Genomic DNA, 18,520 nt, shown 5'->3' on the forward strand with positions numbered 1-18,520 from the left:
TTTGAAACCTGCAAAATCCCATATCACATATTTAGGTATAAAGATAGTGAAAACTCCCACTAGTATCTATTCCCTAAACTACCCTCCAATTTTCAGAGGATCAAACAGGAACTATCTACCTGGCGCAATCTTTCCCTTTCCTTTCTGGGTCGGTGTCGCTTGATAAAAATGATGTAATTCTCGAGGTTGTCAGGCTAGTTTCACACTAGCGGCAGGGGAGTCCGGCAGGCTGTTCCGGCGGGTGAACAGCCTGTCGGATCCGTCCTGCCGCTAGTTCACGTGTGCCCCCTGACTGCCGCTCCGTCCCCATGGACTATAATGGGGGCGGGGGCGTAGCACGGCAGCGCACGGTGAGAGGCAGCTGGACTAAAAGTACTGCATGCAGTCCGGGAGCACACGTGAACTAGCGGCGGGACGGATCCGACAGGCTGTTCACCCGCCGGAACAGCCTGCCGGACTCCCCTGCCGCTAGTGTGAAAGTACCCTTATACCAGCTAAAAACTATCCCATTATTATTAAAACACAAAGACATCCAGGAGCTTAACAAGGCCTTCATACATTTTATCTGGGCGGGAAGACATCCTCGCATAGCTTTACAGAAAGTTATGCACACCAAATGGGTAGGGGGCATAAACTTCCCAAATATCGGATTACAACATAGCATGCCTGATGAGATGTAATCAATTGGTTACTCTCCACATGTTTCTATTCCTGTCTTCCGCTGGACCATGAGCTGTCCTCACCCTGGAACTTGGCATCTTTACTTCATACTAAGAGATTTTGCTTGCCCAGGTAGGTGAAATTCTGTGATATTGCGGGATACTATTGCGACCTGGAAGGAAATTAGAAAGTGCTTCCAACTGCCTTTTTTGATCTCCAAGTACATGCCATTCTGAGGTCATCCAGAGTTCCCCCCTGCTCATAGTCCTCTCTCATTTCAGTCCTGGAAAGAAAAGGGTATTACAACCCCTCTACAACTGATAAATACCTCCCAAAGATCTTGGTACACGTACAGTGATTTGGTGCCTATCCATCAAGTGCCAAAGAAATCTTTCTTCCAAGTCTTACAGCTTTCCTCTTTTTGTCAGTAGAGGCTGAAAATGTGGATAAGGAGGTGGTGCAAAACCCGTTGGATGACATAATTAACAAGCCGATAAAAAAAATGGCTGCACAACTTTACACATACAAACAATAGAGCTGAGAAATGGGGATTATTCTAAATTAACCCCTTAAGGACTGGGCCCTTTTTCACCTTAAGGACAAAATAATTTTTGCAAATCTGACATGTCACTTTATGTGGTGATAACTTTAAAAACGCTCTTAATTATCCAAGCCATTCTGAGATTGTTTTCTCGTCACATATTGTACTTTATGACAGTGGTAAATTTGAATCAAAATATTTCATTTTTATTTATACATTTTTGGAAAAATTCGCAACTTTCCAAATTTCTATTTCTCTACTTTTAAAACAGATAGTGATACCTCATAATAGTTATTACTTTACGTTTGCGATATGTCTACTTCATGTTTGGATCATTTTCTGAATGCCATTTTAATTTTTGAGGACGTTAGAAGGCTTATAAGTTTAGAAGCAAATCTTGAAATTTTTCAGAAAATTTCCAAAACCCACTTTTTCAGGACCAGTTCAGGTCTGAAGTCACTTTGTGAGGCTTACATAATAGAAACCACCCAAAAATGACCCCATTTTAGAAACTACACCCCTCAAGGTATTCAAAACTGATATTACAAACTTTGTTAACCCTTTAGGTGTTCCACAAAAATTCGTGGAAAATGGAGATGAAATTTCAGAATTTCACTTTCTTTGGCAGATTTTCCATTTTAATAATTATTTTCTGCTAACAAAGCAAGGACTAAACTAAACTCAATATTCATTGCCCTGATTCTGTAGTTTACAGAAACACCTCATATGTGGTCTTAAACTGCTGTACAGGCACACGGCAGGGCGCAGAAGGAAAGGAACGCCATATGGTTTTTAAAGGGCAGATTTCACTGGGATAATTTTACCTTGCCATGTCACATTTGAAGACCCCCTGATGCACCCCTAGAGTAGAAACTACAAAAAAAGTGACCCCATTTTGAAAACTAGCAGTTTTATTGGTACTATTTTAGGGTACAGATGATTTTTGGTTGCTCTATATTTACACTTTCTGTGAGGCAAGGTAACAAAAAAATAACTGTTTTGGCACTTCTTTTTTTGTTTTGTTATTTACAACGTTCATCTGACAGGTTAGATCATCATTTTTATAGAGCAGGTTGTTACGGACGCGACAATACCAAATCTGACTACTTTTTTTAGTTTTTTGTTTCAGTTTTACATAATAAAGCATTTTTGAAAAAAAAGATTTTTTTTGTGTCTCCATATTCTGAAAGCCATATTTTTTTTTATTTTTTTTTGGGCGACTGTCTTATTTAGGGGTTAATTTTTTTTTCAGTATGAGATGACTGGTACAATTTTGGGGTGCATATGATTTTTTGATTGCTTGCTATTCCATTTTTGTGATATAAGGTGACAAAATGGCTTTTTGAGATCGTTTTTATTTTTTACATGTTCACCTAAGGGGTTAAATCATGTGATATTTTTATAGAGAAGGTTGTTACGGACGCGGCAATACCTAATATGTATACTTTTTTATATATTTTTTTTAAACAAAAAAAAAAATCATGTTTTAGTGTCTCTATAGTCAGAGCCATAGTTTTATTTTTTGGGCGATTGTCCTATGTAGGGGCTCATTTTTTGCGGTATGAGGTGACGGTTAGATTGGTACTATTCTTTGGGCCTTTTTGATCGCTTGGTGTTGCACTTTAGTGATGTAAGGTGACAAAATGGCTTATTTTGACAGTTTTAATTTTTTATGGTTTCTATCGGAGGGGTGGATCATGTGATATATTTATAGAGACGGTTGTTACGGAGGCGGAGATACCCAATATGTGCGTTTTTTTCTTATTTTTTTCTATTTATTATTATAAAATCAGGGGAAAGGGGCGTTTTTTCTTTTTTTTTAACTTGAAACTTTATTTTTACTTTTTTTTATTTTTTACTTTATCTCTGTCCCACTCTGGGACTTCAACTTTTGGGGGTCTGATCCCCTCTGCAATGCATTACAATACATCTGTATTGTAATGCATTGCCTGTTAGTGTATGACACTGAGTCATACACTAACAGGTTGCCTAGGAGACTCAGCCTGAGGCTGGATCTCTTCGGCACCCGTAGAAGGCAGGTCCCGATGCCGTGCAAGGCATTGGGCAGCCTCTGCACAGCATCGGGCTGCCTTCTGACATATTGAGTTCCCGCCACAGCAGCGCGGGGACTCGATGCGCTCCCTCACCCGTCGGAAACAACTTCTATGTCGCGGTCAGCGTGGACTGCGGCATAGAAGGGGTTAATCAGACGGCATCACTGTCGGCGGACACAGCAGGGGCTCGGCTACCAGGGACTGCCGGACCCCTGCAGTGATCGGGCGCGTACCGCTCTGGTGCCCGCCCGATCAGCCCGCCGAGCATGTACGACGGAATGCATTCTGGCAATGCATCCCCCGCCGTACATGCACGGCGTTTTGCATTAAGGGGTTAAAGTGGTATTATAGCTACCTATAAATAGAAAAATGGAAGTTTTTTGCACACATTTTGATCAAACTTGTGTCAGGCCCCACTTTAATTTAGAATGATCCCCATTTCTCAGCTCTATTGTTTGTATTTGTAAAGTTGTGCAGCCATGAATGTGCAGCACTATGAATATGAATGTGCTAGTCTAAATTTTCTTGTAGTATATATTGAGGGTAGCACCTCTTCGACTGAGCAAAGCCCATCTGCCTGGGGCTTCTGAGCAGAGTTCAAATGTAGTTGGTTCCTACACTACCCTGAAAATGTAGGCTTAGGTAAGTCCAAGAGAGGCGATATATTAGTATTAGGTACCCATCTGCAGAAGGCACCTTGATGCCTAGTAGATGCGTCCGACACAAGTTTGATCAAAATGTGCGCAAAGAGCTTCCATTTTTCTATTTATAGTAGGTATAATACCACTTTAATTTAGAATTAGGGATGTCCCGATACCATTTTTTTAAGACTCAGTACGAGTACCGATACATTTATTTAAGTACTCGCCGATACCAATTTTAACAATAAAATACACACACATGTATTTTGTGACCACTGACCAACCGAAAGGCCCAAAAACAGAACTATAACATTCCAAGGAGAGTTAGGAGACATTACACTGAATGGTGGCCACAAAGAGACATTATACTGTATGGGGGCCACAAAGAGACATTATACTGTATGGGGGCCAAAAGGAGATGTTATACTGTATGGGGGCAGCCACAAGGAGACGTTATACTGTATGGGGGCAGCCACAAGGAGACATTATACTGTATAGGGGCAGCCACAAGGAGACGTTACACTGTATGGGGGCAGCCACAAGGAGACGTTATACTGTATGGGGGCAGCCACAAGGAGGAGACATTATACTGTATGGGGGCAGCCACAAGGAGACGTTACACTGTGTGTGGAGGCAGCCACAAGGAGACATTATACTGTATAGGGGCAGCCACAAGGAGACGTTACACTGTATGGGGGCAGCCACAAGGAGACGTTATACTGTATGGGGGCAGCCACAAGGAGGAGACATTATACTGTATGGGGGCAGCCACAAGGAGACGTTACACTGTGTGTGGAGGCAGCCACAAGGAGACGTTATACTGTATGGGGGCAGCCACAAGGAGACGTTATACTGTATGGGGGGCAGCCACAAGAAGACATTATACTGTATGGGGGGCAGCCACAAGGAGACATTATACTGTATGGGGGGCAGCCACAAGGAGACATTATACTGTATGGGGAGCAGCCACAAGGAGACGTTATACTGTATGGGGGCAGCCACAAGGAGACGTTATACTGTATGGGGGCAGCCACAAGGAGACGTTATACTGTATGGGGGCAACCACAAGGAGACGTTATACTGTATGGGGGGCAGCCACAAGGAGACGTTATACTGTATGGGGGGCAGCCACAAGGAGACGTTATACTATATGGGGGCAGCCACAAGGAGACGTTATACTGTATGGGGGCCACAAGGAGACATACTGTAAGGAGTCAGGACAACAATTTTTGAAGCCCCTCCCTCCTCAGTATAATAGTCTTGTGGCCATCATACAGTAATGTATATTTCTTCTTGCCCTAATGCCTGCTTTTAGAGATCAATGTGCAGCTTTCAGGCAGGAAGGACCAGGGCCATAGAAGACCGACAAAACAACTTTATTTCTTTCTGTCTGTGACCACTTGGGCTGGTTATAATCTTCTAACTAAGCTTTCTACACTTACTAGGGTCGGTTCCTATAACTTTTAAAACTACTGGCAGGCAAACTCTGTTTGAGGAGGCCGGAGGGTGTCTGGACTCTGGAGAGGCTTTTCCCGCGGTTGGCTTGCTCCTGTGCTCCGATTCGGAGATCAGATGTCTGTATCGGGAACATGGGGGGAGGAGCCGGGACGGCCGCCGCGGAAAGTGTGAATCAGAGCAGCCGCGGGAAAAGTCTCTTTCCAGGCAACCTCCTAACAGCACATGCAGAACTGGTCACGTCGGATGGCTGTGGGCGGAGTCTTAAACATACGTGGAGCCGGGGATAGCGGAGGCCGCTGGTAATCAGGGCGAAGGGCGGAGACTGGGAGCAAGAAGAAGCTGTATTTGCTGTGAGAGATGCAGGGGCAGGCCGCGGACGGACACAGACACATTTAGAAGCGGCGCACAGGTATCGGCAGTGGTATCGGGGACATTTGCACGAGTACATGTACTCGTGCAAATGTCCGGTATCGGTCCCGATACCTATACTGGTATCGGGACATCCCTATTTAGAATGATCCCCATTTCACTTCCACTGAGGTTTCTTTAATTGCTCAGTTACAACATTTGCTAAGCCTTGATCGTCTGACTACTATACGGTGCAAGGAAGCTCTAACGGCCAAATTCTTCCTGAAGTGGAAGCCCTTCATTGTAAAGGTATTAACAGCGGGGGAGATCCAGTCCCTGATGGAATAAAAAAAATACAGTCATCGCTTACTATGTAAGTGATTGCCACCTTTTATTTAATGTTTGTCTAATTGTAATGACTGTTTAACCCCTTAGTTACCACCCATACACCTTTTGACGGTGGTCACTAAGGGGTCTTAGGCTGGGCTGCTGCTTTTTCACGGCTGCCCGATCTAAGCGCTTCACGGGTCACTCGTCAAGAGGGGGCTCGGCTCTCGCATGAGGTTCGCGCTCCTGCTCTAAGCCTGGACCGGCAGGTGTGCCGATCCGGGCTGTTAAACCCTTTACATGCCGCAGAATTGTTGTCTGCGCATGTAAAATGGTGACAAAGGGGAAGGACTCCCTCTGTCTTCCAACGGCACCCCGCAAATGTGATCGCGGGGTGCCGATGTGTGTAAAGGCTGGCTGGTGCCTAGTATAGGCCCCAAGCCAGCCTTCAGTAGTTTCCAGGAGGCTGTGCCTCTCTGGCTCAGACCGCTGGTAAATCAGTATAGCACTGACATTAAAATGCAATGCACTATAGGGATAGTGAATTGTATTTAAAAGCAATCAAAATGTCTGTTATAGTCTCCTTGCGGGACTATTAGGCCTCATGCACACGACTGTTGTGTGCATCTGTGGCCGTTGTGCCGTTTTCCGTTTTTTTTTTGGCTGACCCATTGACTTTCAATGGGTCCGTGGAAAAATCGGAAAATGCACCGTTTTGCAGCCGAGACCGTGATCCGTGTATCCTGTCAGTCAAAAAAATATGACCTGTCCTATTTTTTTGACGGACAACGGTTCACGGACCCATTCAAGTCAATGGGTCCGTGAAAGAACACGGATGCACACAAGATTGGCATTCGTGTCCGTGATCCGTGGCCGTAGGTTACTTTCATACAGACGGATCCGAAGATCCGTCTGCATAAATGCTTTTTCAGAGCTGAGTTTTCACTTCGTGAAAACTCAGATCCGACAGTATATTCTAACACAGAGGCGTTCCCATGGTGATGGGGACGCTTCAGGTTAGAATATACTAAAAGAACTGTGTACATGACTGCCCCCTGCTGCCTGGCAGGTGCTGCCAGGCAGCAGGGGGCAGCCCCCCCCCCTGTAGTTAACACATTGGTAGCCAGTGTGGCTGGCCCCCCCCTCCCTCCCCTGTAGTTAACTCATTGGTGGCCAGTGGGCCCCCCTCCCTCCCCTGTAGTTAACTCTTTGTTGTCCAGTGCGGCCGGCCCCCCTCCCTCCCCTGTAGTTAACTCTTTGTTGTCCAGTGCGGCCGGCCCCCCTCCCTCCCCTGTAGTTAACTCTTTGTTGTCCAGTGCGGCCCCCCCCTCCCTACCCTGTAGTTAACTCTTTGTTGTCCAGTGCGGCTGGCCCCCCCTCCCTCCCCTGTAGTTAACTCTTTGTTGTAGAGTGCGGCCGGCCCCCCCTCCCCTGTAGTTAGCTCGTTGATGGCCAGTGGGCCCTCTCCCCTCCCTAATTCAAATCTCCCCCCCTATCATTGGTGGCAGCGGAGAGTACCGATCGGAGTCCCAGTTTAATCGCTCGGGCTCCGATCGGTAACCATGGCAACCAGGACGCTACTGCAGTCCCGGTTGCCATGGTTACTTAGCAATTTGTAGAAGCATTATACTTACCTGCGAGCTGCGATGTCTGTGTCCGGCCGGGAGCTCCTCCTACTGGTAAGTGACAGGTCATTAAGCAATGCGCCGCACAGACCTGTCACTTACCAGTAGGAGGAGCTCCCGGCCGGACACAGACATCGCAGCTCGCAGGTAAGTATAATGCTTCTACAAATTGCTAAGTAACCATGGCAACCGGGACTGCAGTAGCGTCCTGGTTGCCATGGTTCCCGATCGGAGCCCCAGCGATTAAACTGGGACTCCGATCGGTACTCTCCGCTGCCACCAATGATAGGGGGGGGGAGATTTTAATTAGGAGGGGGAGGGAGGGGGGAGGGCTCACTGGCCACCAACGAGTTAACTACAGGTGAGGGAGGGGGGTCCCACTGGCCACCAATGAGTTAACTACAGGGGGGGAGGGGGCCGGCCGCACTGCCCACCAATGAGTTAAAACAGGGGGGGGGGGGGGGGGTCTGCCCCCTGCTGCCTGGCAGCACCTGCCAGGCAGCAGGGGGCAGTCATGTACACAGTTCTTTTAGTATATTCTAACCTGAAGCGTCCCCATCACCATGGTAACGCCTTTGTGTTAGAATATAATGTCGGATTTGAGTTTCACAATCTAACTCATATCCGACAGCATATTCTAACATAGAGGCGTTCCCATGGTGATGGGGACGCTTCAAGTTAAAATATACCATCGGATTGGAGAAAACTCCGATCCTATGGTATATTAACTCCTGACTTTACATTGAAAGTCAATGGGGGACGGATCGGTTTGAAATTGCACCATATTGTGACAACGTCAAACGGATCCGTCCCCACTGACTTGCATTGTAATTCAGGACGGATCCGTTTGGCTCCGCACGGCCAGGCGGACACCAAAACGACTTTTTTTTTATGTCCGTGGATCCTCCAAAAATCAAGGAAGACCCACGGACGAAAAAACGGTCACGGATCACGGAAAAACAGAACCCGTTTTTAAGCTGTAAAAAAACAAAAAGGAAAAAAGTTTTTTTCCATTGAAAATTGCAACAACAAAAAAATCTCCCCTGTATGTTTGGCATCACCGCGTCCCTAACGACCACCACTACATAAATATCATGTAAATTATCCTCTACGGTGAACACCGTGAAACATAATTTACTCCAAAATGATACAAATGAAAACTATAAGTCATCCCACCAACATCAAGCCATCACAAAACTCCATAGAAAGAAAAAGAAAAAAGTTATGGGTCTTGGGAAGCGGCGATGCAAAAAGATTTTTTTCCTTTAAGATAAAAAAAAAAGGGGTTTTATTGCACAAAAGTAGTAAAAAAAAATGTCATCACTACTCTGATTCTGGCCATGACCAGGTACTGTGTAGCCCTAACCTAAAGGAGGTCATGCACAATCTTAAGCATCCAAACTGTCCATTGGAGCCAGTTTCACTCCTGTCCTCTTCAATTAATCCTGACTTCCTGGGACCAGAGCTCATTGAACTCAAAGATCATAATTTCAAAGATAATAAAAGCCTCACTAGATTGGTGGATCTCTTCAATCAGCTTAGACAGAGATACTCATTGGAGACTCACTCCTTACATCCTGATCACCAGCAATTGAACTCTTCAGAGCTGGGGAGCTCAGATTCAGTATTTTCAGGGGGTTTATTCCTCAAACTACAGAAAATTAAGGGCAGTGTTAGAGACTTCAAGACAGGCTCAAACTATTCTGCAAAAGTGTCACCTGAGAATTCTCCATCACATCACACCAGTGTCCTTCCTTTACTAGGATTCAGAAATATACTGTTGGACAGAAATTAGTTGTGTCAGTCATGGCAGTGCATCTTAAGGGGTCAGAGAAAAATATGGCAGATTCCTTAAGCCAACAGAAACTGGAAAAATGTGGTCTATACAGAGAATTTCAAGGAAACATGGCTTCCCTCAGGTGGACATTGCTACAAGGAAAAATGCAAAAAAGTAAAGTCGCTTTATATCAGCCTTAGGACAAAAACTTTAGCTGCTGCTGGCCCTATATTTCTCCTGATCCCATTTGCCCTCAGAAAGAATATAATGTATCTTTAACCTTCTTTGTTAGGTGACAGGAGTATCTTAAAACTGGATCTTGCCTTTCAAGCACAGATGAGCAGCAGATTGTCAGGATGCAAGTGTTGTTTCCCAACAGTGCGCTACTTGTTCTGTGTGGGGTAAAGCACTGCATTTACGTGCAATGATCACCTCAACAGGATGAGAACAAGGGATTGTTATTGCTATTGTTTCCCTCATTCATTGGGTGAGCTGCTGAACCTTTACATGAGCAGATTGTCAGGAATGAGCCTTTGCAGGAACATTTGTTCCTGATATTCTGCCCAATTATCTACGCGTGTAAATCCACCTTAAAGTCGCTACTCCCTTTTATCATAATCAGGAAATTGTGCTTCTACCATGTTGCTCTAATTCCAGAAACCAACAGGAAAAATTATTATATATTACTGCATATATTCAGTTTGGTGGCAAGAACAAAGGAAAGAAGACTTCTAAGAGCACCTTAGCAAGATGACTGAAATTTACAATTCAGGTATCCTACAAAATGTTCCATTGTCCTTGTACTAGATGTTCTCTGTAATCCGGAATTGGCATTGGAGTGGGTTCCTCCTTTTGAATAGAATGGCAGTCACGCATGCATGTTGTCGCTCCACTTAACTCTATCGGACTACCAAAGAGAGCTGAGTGCTTGAATTCAGATATCTCTATCAGTTCCATAGAGTTGAGTGGAGAGGCAGTGCACATGCATTCTCATTATTGCCCTTTTTCTATGGTTCCTCCTTTCTCTGTTAACAGTCCTGCCTGAATGGTGATCATGCATGTTAATCTCTGTAGTGTGAATGAATATGATACATCTGCATAATATCTGTTTTTTTGTTTGTAAGGTTCACAGTTTTTGAATAGTTGGTAAAAAAGGAATATATAGAACAGTTCATATTTTATTTGAGTTTCTTACATGAATCTTTAGTTGTCAATTATATTGTTTTTCAACATTGGTTATAAAAGTAAATACTATTATAGAACATAACATTACACAATACTATCACCCCCCCACCCTAAAAATTTTAAAAACAATGCAGACAAAAATTATAGACAATTCTATCCATGTGTCAGATACTTCCTGGTGGTGTCCAACCAACTAGTGATTTTTCTAGATGCTGAGCAAGTGCCAATGTTAGATGGTCATTGTGCGGAGATGAAATTATCTGTATGCCTAAGGGCAGTCCAGCTTCACTAAGCCCCAGTGGGCACTGAGTAACTGGAAGTCCTAACACATTAAATATCCCTGAGAAGAAAAAAAAGAAAAACATGTTCAGTTATTAGTTCAGTAAGCTTTAAATAGTAATAGTTTGTTTTGCAGAACAAAAGAACATCATTTTCATGCAAATTAGCTCTTTCTAAAAAGAAAAGAAAGCTGAGCTTCTGATGCCACCAGATGTAAGGTTAGCTATCCTATGTTTCACCCATGTTTGTGAGGGAATTTAGATGTGGAGATTGAAAAGGATTGTGAGGCGCTGTGGAATATAGGTGAGTGAAATACTGTATTTTTGCTTTATACAACGTTTAGACAGCGGAGCATTAGAAATAATATATTCTAGGAATGTGGTTTACTGGTGTCTTACTGAAGTGGAAGTGTCAAGGTCAGTAACTTTAGGGTATAGTGTGGAGGGGAAGGAGGTTAGTTTTAGTCAGCTCCCATTACCCTTAGGTCCACACGACCGTATGGCTTTTTCAGTGTTTTGGAGGTCCGCAAAAAACGGATCTGCAAAAAATACAGATGACATCCGTGTGCATTCCGTTTTTTTGCGGAACGGAACATCTGGCCCCTTATAGAACAGTCCTATCCTTGTCCAACAATAATAGGACATGTTCTATCATTGAAAGGATAAAAGGAAATACAGAAACGTAATGCATACGGAGTACATTCAGTTTTATTTGCGTACCCATTGAAATGAATGGTTCCGTATACGGTTCGTATATAAATGTACCTATCCAAGTAAACATGTCTCCTGTCATTGCTCTGTAGTGTCCTGCCATGCTTCCTGTTATGCTAGATGATTTTTAAGTATTTGTCTGTGACACACACAAAGTTCTTGTACACACACACAGCTATACTATACACATAGAGCTCTGCTATAGACATACAACCCTGCTACACACTGCTCTACTATAAACATACTCAGCTCTGCTACACACATGCACACTTATCTTTAAAGGGGTTCTGCAGTTTGTTTATACTGATGATTTATCCTCTGGGGTACGACACCCGGGATCCCGGACGATCATCTGTTTGAGAAGGCAGCGGCGCTCCAGTAGCGCCGTGGCCTTCTCACTGTTTACCACTGGCCCAGTGACGTCACGACTAGTATCAACTAGCTTGGGCACGGCTAAGCTCCGTTCACTTGAATATTGGGCTGTTGAACGCTCAATATTACACTTTTTGTGAGGCGAGGTAACCAAAAATGGATGTTCTGGCACAGTTTTTTTTTTTTTTTTTTACAATGTTCACCTCTATGTAATATATTTATAGAGCAAGTTGTTAATGATGTGGCAATATCTAATATGTCAAAAAACTATTATTTCTGTTTTACACAATAAAAGCCTTTTTAGAAAAAAATTCTATTTTTGTGTCTCCTTATTCTGAATGCCATATTTTTTGCAACGCTTTTTATTTTTTTTTAAGTGAAAATTGTTTACAATAAATAGTGCCGGAAATCCTGAAACCAGGCACAGACAAAATGCTCACCAAGGGCCAAAAATAAGGACAAAGCCATGTAGTCAGGGACAATATGCAACCAAATGAAACAAAGAGTCACAAATAATGCAACATCCATAAATATAAGGCAATACCTGTAAGTAAAGTAAGTCCCAGACTAGAGAGTGAGCATTGTAAAAAGACTGCCCCACGCGTATCTCCGGGAATACCCAGCTTCCTCAGGGGTTACATAGACATGGTGACAGTTTGCAGCCATGACGAACCTGTATGTCATGGTGGCTTAATGCAGTGCAGTCTATGACGTACAGGTAGGTCATGAAGGCTTAAGGGGTTAATAACATGGTTATGATTTGTGTTACTGATGTGAAATGCGTTTCTGCTTTATCTACCTGTTCTCTTGCAGCAATGTACGTGTTCAGTAACATGACTATGATGGCTTTTTGATTTTAGTATTATTATTGTGGTAAGACATTTTAATTCTTTTCAAAGAATAACAAGAGCTACTTGTGTCACACTGCAATTTTTTTGCAGTGATGAAAAATGTCTTTTGAACTAGCCGCTGTGACGCAGTAACGCCTTTACTAACATGATAATTTGCTTTACTTATGTGAAATGCTTTTGCTGCTTTACCTATTTGTTCTTTTGCAGCCATATACAATGTATTTAGTAACACTGCTATGATAATGATGTTATTATTCCTGTATTATTATTATTGGCGTAATACACCTTTTTTTCAAAGACTAACACTCGTTAACTAAAATACTTGAGTCAAAATAGAATTTCTTTGCAGTGATGATAAACATCTTTTGAACTAGACGGCGTAATGCAGTAATGCCTTCAATAACAGTTATAATTTGCTTTACTGATGTCAAATGCTTTTGCTGCTGTGTCTACCTGTTCTTTTGCAGCTATGTATAATGTGTTCAGTAAGCATGGCTATAATGCACTAAGATTCCTAATTACTAATGGTAAATAGAAACTGGTTTTGTGAGGGGGAAAGGAGGCTATTCCCCAGTGCTTGCCAGAATAGAATTTGTATGGAAGTATAGAAAGAAACTTAAAAAAAGCCTGTTTTTGCAGGAATTTGTAATGCAGAACTAGTTGCCAGAAGCTAAGCTGACAGTAGCCTCTCAGCAAATACACCTGAGGCCTCTTGCACACAAACGGGTTTTTTTTGTTCCGTTTACGTTCCGTTATTTGCGTTCCGTATACGGAACCATTCATTTCAATGGATCCGCAAAAAAAAAGGAAGGTACTCTGTATGCCTTCCGTTTCCATATCTCCGTTCTGTTCAAAGATATAACATGTCCTATTATTGTCCGCATAACGGACAAGGATAGTACTGTTCTATCAGGGGCCAGATGTTCCTTTCTTCAAAAAACAGAATGCACACGGACGTCATTCGTATTTTTTGCGGATCCATTTTTTGCAGACCGCGAAATACTGAAAAAGCCATACTGTCGTGTGCAAGAGGCATGATCGTGACTAGTTCTCACTGCCCCACTATTTATACCTGATTACACCTTTTAATATACATCTATTCTCTCCCCATAATCTTCTTATACTGTCCCTATCGCAATATATCAGTGGCTTATGTATGTGATTGCTGTATGGCAGACAGAGCCACAGCACAAGATTCTTCCATGTCACAAGTACAACACAGAATGACATTCTGCCCAGGCACTTTGCTGGCTCCGTGATTGGCTGATTCATGCTGTCTGTCATCCTCTGAGCCAATTAGGGCAAGCCCCTCTCCATTTCCTCCCAGTGTCACATGACCAACTTTCTATTTCCTCCCTTGTGGAAGAATGACAAATAACACCCGTCATTCACCTTGGAGGAATGACAGATAACACCTATATACACAAGATTCACCATTCACAATAGGTGATATCACATCTCATTAGCTCCCTTGTAACCTCTGCACAGCATTCCTAGAAAACTCTCCCATAGAAGTCAGCTCCTGTCAATTGTGTCTATTGCCCATGATGCCTTCTGTAAAGCATATCTCTAAATATTTTTAAGAACAGCTCAAGCAAGATGGCAGCCCCCATAACTATGTGTAGGAAACAAAATTAAATATCTACAATTTAACTGGTAAAAAAAAAATTCTGTGACACATTTACTTTAACTCTGGGTGAGAGGTCTTCATTCAGTTTATTTGTTTATTAATTTATTTACCAATTTTTTTCGCTTTATAAGATGGCCTTTTTAGCAAGCAAATAAGAATCTTACTAAAAAGCGTCTGCCTCTTATCAACGGCAGTCAGGGAGGTCAGCATGTCCAGACCCCCTGCCTGCTTTTTTAAAGGGGTTCTCCAGAAATTAACCCCTTAAGGACCCTGCCATATTTCACCTTAAGGACCAGGCCATTTTCTGGCAAATCTGACGTGTCACTTTATGTGGTGATCACATATTGTACTTTATGAGAGTGGTAAAATTGAGTCCAAAAAAATTGTTTTTATTTAAAAAAAATTGCAAATTTCTATTTCTCTACTTTTATAATAGACAGTAATACCTCCAAAAAAGTTATTACTTTACATTTCCCATATGTCAACTACATGTTTGGATCATTCTGTGAATGCCATTTTATTTTTTGGGGACGTTAGAAGGCTTAGAAGTTTAGAAGCAAATCGTGATATTTTTCTGAAAATTTCCAAAACCCACTGTTTCAGGACCAGTTCAGGTCTGAAGTCACTTTGTGAAGCTTACATTATAGAAACCACCCAAAAATGACCCCATTTTAGAAACTACACCCCTCAAGGTATACAAAACTGATTTTACAAACTTTGTTAACCCTTTAGGTGTTCCACAAGAATTCATGGAAAATGGAGATTAAATTTCAGAATTTCACTTTTTTGGCAGATTTTCCATTTTAATCAATTTTTTCCACTAACAAAGCAAGGGTTAACAGCCAAACAAAACTCAATATTTATGAACCTGATTCTGTAGTTTACAGAAACACCCCATATGCGGTTGTAAACTGCTGTACGGGCACACAGCATTGCACAGAAGGAAAGGAACGCCATATGGTTTTTGGAAGGCAGATTTTGCTGGACTGGTTTTTTGACACCATGTCCCATTTGAAGCCCCCCTGATGCACCCCTAGAGTAGAAACTAAAACTCCAAAAAAGTGACCCCATTTTGTAAACTACGGGATAAGGTGGCAGTTTTGTTGGTACTATTTTAGGGTACTTTATATTACACTTTTTGTGATGCAAGGTAACAAACAATAGCGGTTTTGGCACAGTTTTTATTTTTTGTTATTTACAACATTCATCTGACTGGTTAGATCATGTGGTAATTTTATAGAGCAGGCTGTTACAGATGTGACAATACCAAATATGACAACTTTTTGGGTTGTTTGTTTCGGTTTTACATAACAAAGCATTATTGAAAAAAAATGATTTTTTGGAGCCTAGTTCACTAGAGCATGTCCTAACGAAGTACAAACTGGAGCGTGCAATTTTTTAAAGCACTACAGAGTCCAGATTGTATCAGACTCAGAACTTACTTTTGGCAGAAAAGTTTTCCAAGCGATAGGCTCCGTTCCATGCATCGGACTCGCAGCGTGTGTCATCCAGAGCGCCCCATCCTGACCTTCCAGCACTGACGAGGGTCGGGGGTCGAATAGCATATTGATTTATGATGCTATGTAATCCTTAGAGTTCTGGAATGTATTGGATAACACTTATAGCATTATGTCTGGGTTATCCAATACTTTCCAGAACTGTAAGGGTTTACTACATAGCATCATAAATCAATATAATGCTATGTAACCCTGTCAGTACTGGGAGGTCAGGATGGGAGCTTCTACATACTCACACTGCGTGTCCGATGCGTGGAACTCGCTTGTCTGGAAGGGGCCAGGGTCTCACCCTAGATGAAGTTTCTTTTTTTCTTTTTCTTTTTTATTCCACCAACTAACATGTGTGAGAAGAAAATTTGCAAGATTGTGAAACACAAGGTCAAGGTGCCTCTCTTTATGTTGAACATAATTGCCTTTGTACAGCAGTTTATTAACTATTTCCTATGCAAACAAATGTATCTATTATGGAGTTACAGTATACATTATTATACACTGACACTGAGCACTGGAAAGTGTATTAAATGAGAGGTTTTTCCTGCTTGTTCATGTTTACTCCAGTATTTAAAATTTTTGAAAACATTGCTATTTTCTACCAGAAGTAGGGCCACTTTTCGCCATAGTCAGTGTCTGGTAGTGCAGTGGTTATCCCGCAAACAGTGTTTCTATGCAATGAATAGAGTATTTTAAACAAAGTATTATTGCAATATACAAGCAATTAAATATTGTTTTTATGTACATTACATTTTCCTCTATGGTGGCACCCCCTAATGTCTAATTTTGTCATCCTGCATTAGTGGTGGATTAACATGCTCAGTAGTTTCCTGGCTTCCTTTCTCCCCACTCAGTCCAGAGTAGTGATCTTATAGTGAGGCAATCACCTTTCATTCTTCATAACTAAATTCATATAGAATATAGAAGTATATAGCTACCTACCGTATATTTCTCTTTAGACATTGGAGAAGGAAATTAGGGGAGGGCATTACATAACATATGTATCTATGCAGCTATATGCAATGCATCATGGTAGATTCGGTAGAAGCAGGTGCTTGTTGAGCTGCTGCTCACCCACAGAATGACAAGCATGGCCTACAAATATGTTTGAATAAACAGTTTAGATTTTGTGGGATACCATTTTTAAATTTGTGGGATTTAACCACTTAAGGACCACAGGTTTATACCCCCCTAGTGACCAGGCCCTTTTTTACAAATCGGCACTTCACAACTTTCACGGTTTATTGCTCGGTCATGCAACTTGGCACCCAAATGAATTTTACCTCCTTTTCTTCTCACAAATACAGCTTTCTTTTGGTGGTATTTGATTGCTGCTGAGATTTTTAGTTTTTCTGATATTAATCAAAATAGACCGCAATTTTCTCAAAAAAAGTGTATTTTTAACTTTCTCTGGTTAAATTGTTCAAATATAATTACATTTCTATACAAGTTTTTGTCAGAATTTATTGTGCTACATGTCTTTGATAAAAAAAAATCCAATAAGTGTATATTTATTGGTTTGCGCAAAAGTTATAGCGTTTACAAACTATGGTACAAAAATGTGAATTTCCGCATTTTGAAGCAGCTCTGACTTTCTGAGCACCTGTCATGTTTCCTGAGGTGCTAGAATGCCAGGATAGTATAAATACCCCCCAAATGACCCAATTTTAGAAAGAAGACACCCCAAAGTATTCGCGGAGGGGCATGGTGAGTTCATGTATGATTTTTTCACAAGTTAGCAGAAAATGACACTTTGAGGAAAAAATATATATATAAAGTTTCCATTTCTGCTAACTTCTGGCAAAAAAAAAAAAATCTCCCACGGACTCACTATGCCCCTCAGTAAATACCTTGGGGTGTCTACTTTCCGAAATGGGGTCATTTGTGGGGTGTGTTTACTGTTCTGGCATTTTGGGCGGGGCTAAATTGTGAGCAACCCTGTAAAGCCTAAGGCCTCATGCACACGGCCGTGTTCCGCGGCCGAGAGCGGTCCGTGGTAACCCGGCTGGGATTCCTGCTGACAGGAGCGTACGGCGTCATTGGTTGCTATGATGCCGTGTGCTTCATGCAGCCGCTGCTGTACAGTAATACACTCGTATAGATCATACGAGTGTATTACTGTACAGCAGCAGCTGCATGAAGCGCACGGCGTCATAGCAACCAATGACGCCGTGCGCTCCTGCTGTCAGCAGGAATCCCGGCCGGGCTACCACGGACCGCTCTCGGCCGTGGAACACGGCCGTGTGCATTCGGCCTAAAGGTACTCGTTGGACTTTCGGCCCCTTTACGCACCTAGGCTGCAAAAAAGTGTCACACGTGTTATCGCCGTACTCAGAAAAAGTAGGGCAATGTGTTTTGGGGTGTATTTTTACATATACCCATGCTGGGTGAGAGAAAAATTTCTGTAAATTGACAACTTTGTATAAATTTTTTTTAAAAGTTGTCATTTACAGAGATATATCTCACACACAGTATGGGTATATGTATAAATACACCCCAAAACACATTGCCCTACTTCTCCTGAGTACGGCGATACCACATGTGTGACACTTTT

At 42.4% G+C, this 18,520-nt stretch overlaps 1 protein-coding gene across 1 annotated transcript in view; it reads right to left on the minus strand.

Annotated features, from left to right (window-relative positions):
* Window positions 1–10,596: 10,596 nt before the first annotated feature.
* FAAH2 (fatty acid amide hydrolase 2) overlaps window positions 10,597–18,520 on the minus strand; it is a 164,219-nt gene continuing 156,295 nt past the window's right edge. The window contains exon 10 of the mRNA XM_040405501.1: window positions 10,597–10,956. Within this exon, the coding sequence (XP_040261435.1) occupies window positions 10,781–10,956 (176 nt within the window). The 3' untranslated portion in view covers window positions 10,597–10,780. The remainder of the gene's footprint in view (window positions 10,957–18,520) is intronic.

The sequence above is a fragment of the Bufo bufo genome, chromosome 8 (assembly GCF_905171765.1).
Source record: "Bufo bufo chromosome 8, aBufBuf1.1, whole genome shotgun sequence".
NCBI lineage: Eukaryota > Metazoa > Chordata > Amphibia > Anura > Bufonidae > Bufo > Bufo bufo.